Source organism: Rhea americana, unplaced genomic scaffold (genome assembly GCF_003343005.1).
Source record: "Rhea americana isolate MKP2758 unplaced genomic scaffold, rheAme1 scaffold_531, whole genome shotgun sequence".
NCBI lineage: Eukaryota > Metazoa > Chordata > Aves > Rheiformes > Rheidae > Rhea > Rhea americana.
Window position 1 is genome coordinate 42,397 of NW_028186681.1, and position 10,185 is coordinate 52,581.

The 10,185-nt window shown below is 39.3% G+C and overlaps 1 protein-coding gene across 1 annotated transcript in view; it reads left to right on the forward strand.

Moving 5' to 3' along the window:
- Positions 1–10,185, forward strand: part of CTNNBL1 (catenin beta like 1) — a 61,458-nt gene that overhangs the window by 30,466 nt on the left and 20,807 nt on the right. Inside the window, exon 11 of the mRNA XM_085318372.1 lies at positions 1,054–1,235. Within this exon, the coding sequence (XP_085174498.1) occupies positions 1,054–1,235 (182 nt within the window). The remainder of the gene's footprint in view (positions 1–1,053; positions 1,236–10,185) is intronic.

The window sequence follows — 10,185 nt, forward strand, 5'->3', positions numbered from 1 at the left end:
ACTCCTAGTTCTTTTTTCCCAAATAAAAATTGGATATAGGCAACCAAGCTGACCACAATACCCTCCATTTTGAAAACAAAATTCTCATTCAGAAATAGTCTCATTTTACAGTTGGTTAAATTTTCTTTTTTGGCAAAATAAATTTCTTTATATAACCGTGTGTTGTGGGTACTTCARGATATCAAGAATGAATCATTAAGTCTGTTTTGTTACAGAAATAATTTTGTGCAAACTTTTCCAATAAGCAAATAGTTGATAAAAGTGTGTATGTCTATATATGTGTGTATATAGACAYGTGTACATGTGTCTGCATGTGTGTCTTTGCGTGTGTGTATATATATATATACACTTAACGTCCTGTAAATGTTTACCAGTTTGTAGGGTGCACTTCATGTAACTGTAACCTTTGTCAGTGGACCTTCCAAAGCATCCTATTATGTGGACTTTCTTATTTGTTTGGGGTTTTTTTTGCTCTTCTTTCGTTCTACCATGAAACACATTTTACTGTTTTCAAGTCAGAGGATCTTTAAAAACAAAGGATATTGTTGGGGAATGCTGTGGAGGAATAATGGTAGTTTTCCGTCAGGTTTTCAAATGTCATAGATTTAGAATTGTTGTTTTAATGATTTCTGGCTATCCTGTTTTGGACTCCTCCATCAGAAATTGAACTAAGCTTACTCTTTCAATAAATTGARTTATTGTTAATTCTAAATCCAGATCTTTTTGGTGTGCAGTATATATCTTGTGTACCCAACCCAATTTTCCCTACCTGTCTTGTGCTACTATTTGTAAGGTGATAAAGAAGTACATCTAATATACCTAAGAGAACATTTTGTCTTCCATTACAGTTTTGAAAATAAAGTATTTTTTGGTATTTTTTGGCTTTGGCTTTGCTTAAAGCTTGTACTCACTCTTCATACTTGTCTTTTGTCACATTAGTTTTCTCTTTTGTGCTGTGTTTACTGAAGTCGTAGTTCAAAGATAGTATAAACTGTGTTTAATTCAAAACTYTTCGTGTCCCTGAGATGTTTAACTGAGGCTTTCTTTTTGCAGAGAAAAGAAGATTTCTCGTAGCAGTGCCTTGAAGGTACTAGACCATGCCATGATTGGACCAGAGGGCACAGATAACTGTCACAAATTTGTTGACATTCTTGGTCTGAGGACCATCTTTCCACTCTTCATGAAATCACCGAARAAGATAAAGAAAGTTGGAACAACTGAAAAGGAGCATGAAGGTAGGCCCGTCTCTAGATCCTTCTTATTGTGATGGAGGAATGAATGGGAAGTAAGTATCTGAAAAGCCTGCCAATAAGGAGATAATGAGTAAATCACCAGTCCTTTCCTTGCTCCTCCTGCAGCTTTCAAGTCTGCAATAGCCTGCGTATTCACTGTTGCAGTGCTGGCTGTTGATGACACAGCTGCCCTACTTGTTTCAGTATCAGCAGTTCCTTGTGATTCCATTTCATGTACTGTTAATAAGTTATTTTACTTCTGCACGCTCTGTTGTTTGAAGTTCTGCCTCTTTGATGCAAAACTCTTTTGAAAAGAGTAATGAGGCAACTACAAATGTCATCTCAAAAGCAGTGTTTTCATGGCTCTGAGCGCTGAAGTGTGACTCGATGAACATCAGGCATTGCAGAAATAAACTGCACACATTTAAAGTTCCTCTTTTCTACTTTTTTTTTTTCTCTCTCCCCTGGAAAACTCTGCTATAACACAAATCTTCTGTGGAGTATTACTGCAAGATCTGTAAGCTGAACAGAATCTTGAGTCAGTTCCCTCCTGCTTCTGATATTACTTTTTTCCATTTTGTTAATACTTGACTGCATCTTAGAAGAAATTTTAAATACTGCCAATGTTGTTTGAGATTTTGTACCAGTTCGGTACTATAAAGGATGAATATTGTCAAAAACTGAAAGAGGTTTGAGTGGATCTCAGACTTGCCTAGTATTCATCGTTAACTGTTACAGTAAACTGGAGGAGAACRGCAAGAAAACAGTAACAAAATGAGATCTCTATATGGTGAATTAGTATAGTCTTGGCATCTAAGTTATTATCAGATGTCTTGATAGTCTCAGGAGCAAAAACAGAGAGAGAAGGTCTGCTTCRTTCAGACCTACACTGAGCACTGGACTAATTTCAGTTGCTTTCCCTCAGAACTGGGTGTCKTCTTTCTTCAGAATTGTGAGTGAAAAACTGCAGAGTAGGTGGCATTTTGGGGTGCAAGCCTGTACTTGTTCTGATTTTTCCCTAAAAGMAGGCATAGTAGTGAAAAGCAACAAATTTAGTAAGCAGCCATTTTCTTCTTGAAAAATGTGCCAGTGGTGATCTGGTAACAGTACATTTGCTTGAGAGYACCAACATTAGGAAGTTGATAACATTTATTAATGAAGGCAATGGCTTGGCCAGACAGTTCCTGGCAGGCATGTTTAGGCTGTAATAGCTGCAGAGATGAGCTCTGCATCCTGAGCACAATGGGACCGAGAGGCAGAGATAGTAAAACAAAACAGAACTGGAAATGCCATGGGTTGTGTGGGTATGCTTTCCTAGTGCACTTGCTTGTGGAGGGAAGGTACTTACCTGCAGCCCAGCACCACGCATGGTAATGATTTGCATGAAGGTTGCCAGTTCTGGCTTCCTGATCTATCTTGTATTGTGTTGCTTGTCTTTCATAGATTATAGTGAAGGAAGAAATGCTGTCTTAYGTTACTGGGGTTTGTGTAATCAAATTGCAGAGTGCAGTTGCACTCTGGATTTAGGGGACGTTTTGAAATTTTAATTTGTAATAGGAAAATAAAGCTGCTTCAGTCTTTTTACTGAGAGAAAACTCAGGCAGGAGTATGAGCTTTGGAACAGAGAGATCTGGTCTGTTTCCCATGTCATTGACTTAATTTTTCAGTTTGGGGAAGTGAGTTTAACYTCTGTCTCATCTGTTTCATTTGGAGACTGCAGATGACATCTATTTGCCACCTTGGCTACTGTGAGGATTAGGTAGCAGTTCAGAAAGCCCTATGGAGGGGTCAGGTTATTAATTATTTGTATTAGAAAGAAGGCAAATCTGCCCTGTAAAGCAGAGCTGTCCTTGCAAAGTATCTTCGCATCATACCTCCATCTCGTTAATACTAAGTAGAAATGGAGGACATTAAGATGAGTCCAGAAATCAGTTTTATTAAAATAAAGTCTCTAAAAAGCTGTGATGGTAAGTCCAATTTTCTTTGTTTTGCATCATTGGGCAGATGAATTAGTGAGTTTATAACACTTGAAGTTAATTGAGATGTTTAACAGAATTTGCCTGGAGCCCATCAGAGGCATTGTCTTGACGTGCATACGAGCAGCATAGTATATGCCCTTACTTTGCCAAATGTTTCACCAGCAACACAATAATTCTGTGCTTGGAGGCATTGCTGTTTGGTGGTCAGCMATTACAAGCTACTGATTGAGCAGGAATACTAAAATGAATTCTTAGTGCCCACTAGTTTTAAGGGAAGTCATATAAGTCTRGGATGCTTGAGAATTAATGCGCTCTGTGCTGCGTTGATCCTAGRAATGCGTCTTTTTCTGCACGTCTTGTTTCTTTACCAAGCAGAATGCTAGTTGTCAGTCTGTCTTTGCCATCTTCTCTTAWAAAATTTTCTCCTGTATTCAAACCCTCAAAAAACGGAATGATCCTCTTCTACTAGGAAAGTGATCATGCGTATGCCAAATGAAGGAACATATTTCTTTAAAGGATTAACTAGAATGGCTTTGTAACAAAGGCATCAGTATTTAAAAAAAAAAAAAAAAAAAAAGGCCTTTGCACTGTGAACAGATTCACATCAAACTTACTGCTACTGAGACTGCATCCGGATAGCCACCAGTAGTTACACTGCAGAGTATGAATCTCTATGGGCTGTTAACCTGTGAGCCTAATTACCACGACTTAATTGACAACCTTGTTAAAGTGCTTCCTCATAGGATGAGGCATCAAGCAGCTCTGCCAGTAGCATTTGTCCACGGAGACATAGCTCCTCGGCCTGTCTTAATATTTCCTTTGTTGGTAGCTCCTAAGTGCTGTCAGGTTGCAGGTATCACCATTAGCTGCGGCTCAATGGGCCTGAGGATGCTTTAATAGTTAGCTGCAGAAATATTCCTCTCRTTGGATATCTATCTGATGCTTTATCTTCAGAGCACAAAATATTTCTTTTCTTTTTTTGATGCTGGTAGGAAAATGCTCTCCCCATTGTGTTTATTTTAAATACATATACTAGTAATGTTTTTCACATGTACTGTGTAAAATAGTATTTATTGTATCGTCTTGAAGATCTTGTTCTTGATTTGAGGGTTTTTTCACTAGCATATTTATTGTTTTGTCAATGCAACTTAGCCAGCTTTCATTTATTACAAAACTTTATGATCCATATTAAATTTGATAGAAATAAGAAGAAATACATTATAAGAAGTTATTATTTTCAGTAGCATAAAGGTGCCAGTGGTGGGTGAGGAGTAACTACATTTTTGTCCTAAATTTTGCAGATGCTGACAATGTTTAAAATAGTTATGTAGGGTAGCCTGTGAGCAGTTTTAATCCAAACTGTAAATATTTAAGCTTTATATGCATTTATATAATTAAAGAAAAGGGGGGAAATTGCCTTACCATTTTTAAGTATGATTTGAACCTAAAAATTTGACCGTTGGTGCCTAACTGCCTACACAATCTACACCTGAATTTTGTCTGATTGGACAGATCATGATATATGGCGGAGAGTATCAAKTTGGGGAGAAAAAGAATCTCATTTGAAGCAATTTCTTTTTTCTGAGGTAATAAAGCAATTAAAAACAGAAGTATTTTGCAACTCCAGACAGAAATACAGAGTGTTCCTCTGTGAGGTCAGAATACTTTTGAGTATCCAACTCAGCTGGCCAGTATAGGAGGGAGACGGTCGATCATTGTAGGAAGTAGTGTTTCTTTGATGTGGTCTTGTGGGTGTGATTGCTGGAATCTCAGCTTTGCTCAGCTGACAAAATTATGATGCAGAGGATTACACTTCTAATTTTTGCTGAGGTCGGGGAGCAAATAGTCATATTCTTACATGCTCATTTCCCAAGGAGCAGGGTGTGCTTTGCTTGTGCATCCTCCTCTATTTGCTGTAAAGACCTCAGAAAACAGATGAGGTATATTGAATTGATACTTGCCAACCTCTTAAATATATGCTTGCATTTTATAAATAGTATGTTTCATTAGTTTTCTCAAGCAATTACGGCCTGAATTTCTTGGATGACGTTAGCCAGGCCTCCTTAGGTACTGCTTGACATTGTTTGGAGCAAATAATGGCGGTTGATAATTTATGCAGATAAGTGAGTGATATGTGGGAGTATAACATAGCCTGCTTATAGTAAGTATTGATAGAAAGATAAGGGTCAAATTTTGGAGAAAAATGTACTCTTAGTCAGTCTGAGACTGGAACTGCATTAGACACTTAAGAGAATTAAAAATGTGATCTACCATGTTAAAGAGGAGACCCATGAGTTCTGATGGGGCATCCTGAGAAGAGTCTGACTATTACAGCTTCAGTGAAACAAAGATGGAAGGGCAACAAGGCAAATACRTAGCATCTGTAATTGCAGAAAATAAGAGTGAATTTGGGTCTTGGTAATTTTTGGAATAAATTTAGGGTAAGATTTGAAATAATGTTTTTGTACTCTAAACTTTGAAACACGTTGGGAGATGCTGCAGGGATGTCTGTTCTTGAGTGCTGACCATGAAAATAATAAAAAGCATAAACTGTCTTTTGGGGGAGGAGACAGGGGGAGTAACAGAGTTTCAGCGGGCACAGAGCTAAGAGTCAGACAGGGTATCTTGCTTGTCCATAAAGCTGAAAGGATTTTTGTTGCTGAACGACACCAGCAATAATCAAATGGAAGCACTGTGTACTAATTTGAAATTCTTGAACAGCTTCAGTCAGCTAAAAATGGGGAAAACAAATTTCATTGTAAATTAGAGAGTCTGTACTGAAGCAATCATAACTTGTTTGATAGGGTATATATTCTCTCTTTCTCTGAATGATTGTTTGGACTCTAGTTTTGCTCATTTGCAGAGTCTAATGAACTATAAAAGGATGTTTGTTCAATTCATCTTAATTTAAATGCTTTCTCTTGACTTAGATGTCAGTTTTACTTAAGGGGACTTAATTTGATAACCTTAGAACTAGTTCAGCTGATTTCCAAATGAGAATTTCTCTCACTTTTTTTTGGTGAGAGAAAAGCCCTTGGAGTGAATATCTGCTGCGTAACTAAGTTCCTTGGCCATGGAAAGAGTGGAAAGGCTACAGAAGAATGACCTGATAAAGCTCATCTCTGTTAACTGAACACCTTCTGTTAGCCAGCAGAAAATATTTTTCATTGATGGTCTTCTGAAATGAGTAACCAGTGAAGGCATCAGTCCATTTAAACAGAACTCTGTTATGGCAATTTATTTTTACCATCAACCCTCCAGAATACAACAGGAATCTGCTATTTGAATGAGTCATGACAACTGAGTACAGAGTTAAATTTATCTCAATTAAAGTTAACATTCTGTTACAAGAATGTCACAAAAATAAATTTTCTCAGTGACTGGAAGGAATTTTTTCTTGTACTCAGTGTGATAGTTGGATTCCAGCTCACCAGGGACAACAAGTGCATACCTTTTTCAGCCTTTCCGGGCCTCAGTTTACCTATCAGTAAAACTGAAGTATTTCTTACTACTGTCAGTGTTCTAAGACAAGACTTTTTTTACTGCAAAATACTTTGAGACACTTGAGTAGGGTACTCTTTTAAAATGCTAARTATTAATGCATGTAGAAAGAGGTATTCATACTGGATGCTATAACATTTAAATAGCATGTTCTTAATTCCACTTRTAACATCATAATGAACCAAAAAATTACTGGGGTGCAGGAGTGGCAGGCCTTCTGTGRCCTTGCAAGTTGCCTTGCAAAACCTTTGTTTGAATACATTTTGTGTACCTCAGTAAGTGTGGAGAGGAGAAACTCTGAAGTCAGCTGGCTGAGCACTCCTCTCTCCTTTGGCTTAGGCTGGGTTGGATGCATAGCTGGATCCCAAAGTGATTTGGCAGTATTGGCCTCAGTGCTTCATGTAGGCTGTTTTCCTCTCTCAGCTGGGGAGTTGCATTACCTATAGCCTCTGCTCTTAGTAGTGGGATGTAAACTTGGCAGAAGGAGGTGTGTTTGAGCTTCTTGCAGACAGCTTGGTCTCACGAAAAATAGGCTGGCCTCCACTGAATAAAGCCTGTACGTTTGGTGCCTCCCAAGTCTTGATTTTAAATTCTTCAAGTGGCGACAGTTTCATCAGACTTTCTGCTGCTTCCAGAGCTGATTATTATTACTGCTGGGGGGAAAAAGTCCAGTTTTTTTAATTTAATTTAATTTTATTTTGGGATGCTAAAATCTGGTGATGGAATAAAAGACTGTCAATGTGGAAGCAACATCCTTTAGCAGATGCTCTTTAGTTAACTGCTTTATATGTTTCTGAGACTAAAAATCTTAGAATCTTTGCTTATGGATTGTTGTTTTCTAGCAAGGCAAATAGTATGGTAGAAAACACTAGAACAAATGAGAGAAAAGCAACTCATGATGATTGTGTTCATTAAAAAGAAAAATGACTGTCAAAATATGCTAAGTGAAGGGAGGGATACGTGCTGGAGAACTCGCACAATATGTAGTAAATATTCCTCAAGTCTTTTTCATGTTATAGGTATACTTTCTATATTAGGAAATCACTGCACCTAATGTGCAATAACTCATTGCTTAATCGCATTCAGACAGTCAAAGATGAAATGGATCACTGAATGGAAAGTTGAGATCAAATGCTGTTCCAGCTGATGGCAAGCCAAGGTCTCTCTGCCCCGTCAGTCAGTGCGGTGGGAGATAGCGTGGCTGCTCCTGGTACCACAAGCAGACTCRTCTGAGCATGCCTAAATTAGACTGGTGGTGGTCTTTGCAGTGGTTACACGGCTTCTCACGGGTAAGCCAATGTTTAAATCTAGCTGCAGTATTTCTCCTGTGAGAGCAGTTGGTGGAATCGACCTGTCCTTAGGATGTGCTAGGGATTCCTGCAGTTTTTGGTAGCAAACAGGCTTGAAGCCCCAGAGTTTTGTGCACGAATCTGGGAAGGGTAAAAGTTTCTGAAAGATGTGGCTTGCTTTCTTTTCTTGCTCTTTCCTGCTCCTGTTTAGAAACCACAACTTATCTTAAGAGTTCTTTACAAGACAGAAGGCTTTTAAATTTTAGTGAGTTCATCAGAATATCCTTCTCTTCCAGCACGTGGCTGCTGTCACCCCTCTCGTCCCCAGAAACGCACGCCTCGCTGTCTTTCTCCAGGGGGAGGCTTGCTTTCTGTGTCAGGGCTCCAGTGGAGTGTGCTTGTGCTCAGCTCCGCCGATGAGAGCTTCCCTCCCTGCTAGGCAGGTGTCTGTTACAATGAAATGCAGAAAAAAAGGGGAGGGGGGAAATAGTAAAGGCAGAGGAGTGTAATGTTGCGGTTTGATTTGACAGGACCTCCTGCTGGCGCAGCTGCCAGTGCCAACCATGGAATAGATTAATCTGTATTCCAACACACCACAGCTGAAGTCAAGATCGATCTAATTAGGGTATTTTAAACACTGCTTGCATTCCAAAGCCTTGCATGTCTGTCGGGAGTGGGAAGGGCTCTGGACAGTCCAAGACGGTACTGGTCTAAGGAGAGCTCTTAGTGCAGGCGGGTGAGCGTGTGCAGCACGACCTGCCCAGAGCAAACGAGATGCAGCTCGCCCGTGCGTTGCCCCAAAGTGCAGGCGGTGCGTCACAGCACCTAGAATTACAGGTACTTGCAGGTGAGCTAGTGGATGGGAAAGAAAACAGTGTTATTCGGTAATAAGAAAGAGAAGTGTTTATCTTCATGTGTATGTGAATTTTGTGAGCTTTTGGGGTGTTTATACTTAAAAAAGTTGTTCTCAGCTGCCAGCTGGTAACTTCCTTCCTAGTAAAGGAACCTTTGTTGGTGCTGTGTCTGACTGAATTTTTAAATCTATATTTCAAAAGAAAYATAAATATATTTTGTTTGTTTGTGAAGGTATATGTAATGTCTTTTATGTGTAACATTTATTTTGCGCTTGTGCRCACACACACACACAATCAGTCTTAGAAGCTGGGGACAGGCAGCAGCCTTTGCCTCCAGCCTTGCCCTGTTTCCTCCCTGGAAATGACCCTTTTTGTGCAGGTGATACTGACTTTGGCTGAGCACAAGCTCCYTTTGCAGTTAGCCGGTCGGACTGCCTGGGGGTGCTTTGCAGCTTGRGGGGTGCTAAAATGTGGCCTGTATCTGTCAGCTGAGAACAAAGCTGATCAGCTGTGGATTGTACTTTCTGAGGGATTCAGAGTAGCAACAATTGCTAATCCTTTTCCAAAGATCCCACTGAGAGCAAATACAAGAGTTACACTTTTTTGTTTTTAATTTTGCSTATATGAGATGCATGTTAGTGCAGTCCGCTGGGAAATGGCAAGATCCCCATGTCCGCAGAAGCGTGCGTGTTCCCRGGCTAACACCTCTCACTTCCTGCTGGCTATGTAGATATTCTAATCCACTGAACAACAGATTCAGACACTTGCTCTGTAGTACTTCTGTTACCCCAAGATTTGTCTTGATTTTTGGCTAAYGTTGTTGTGGTCTTGCCACGTAGATGTTGGTGTTTGTTGGGCCATGAATTGCATTACAGTGTAAATGTGATGGAAGGGGTGGGTATGAGCCACACTCGAGCGTTTTTCAAGAAGCAGATGAAGAAAAAAAATTAGTTCAGAAACATTTCTATAAAATAACTTTATTTGGGCTAGACAGTTATGTATTTCCTGGATTTCCTGGAGTGATGTGTATAAAGAATACCCTCAAGTGTTTTTAAGATACATACTTTTCTTTAGACTTCTCAGTTTTAAGGATTTGTATTGATAAATATAGATAGCCATCTGCTTGTGAGCACCAAAGCAGAAATTGTGCCCAAAATTGTTTCCTTGTGAAGGAATGTTGAAAAGATAATGAAGATATAAACCATTGATGAGAATACTGTTACTAAAATAGTTCACCGCTTCCCCCCAGACAAAGTTGGGAGTGGGGTGAAGTGTGTGTGGGGGATGTAGTATAGAGGAGTAACAGATCTTTTTTTTTTTTTTTTTTTTT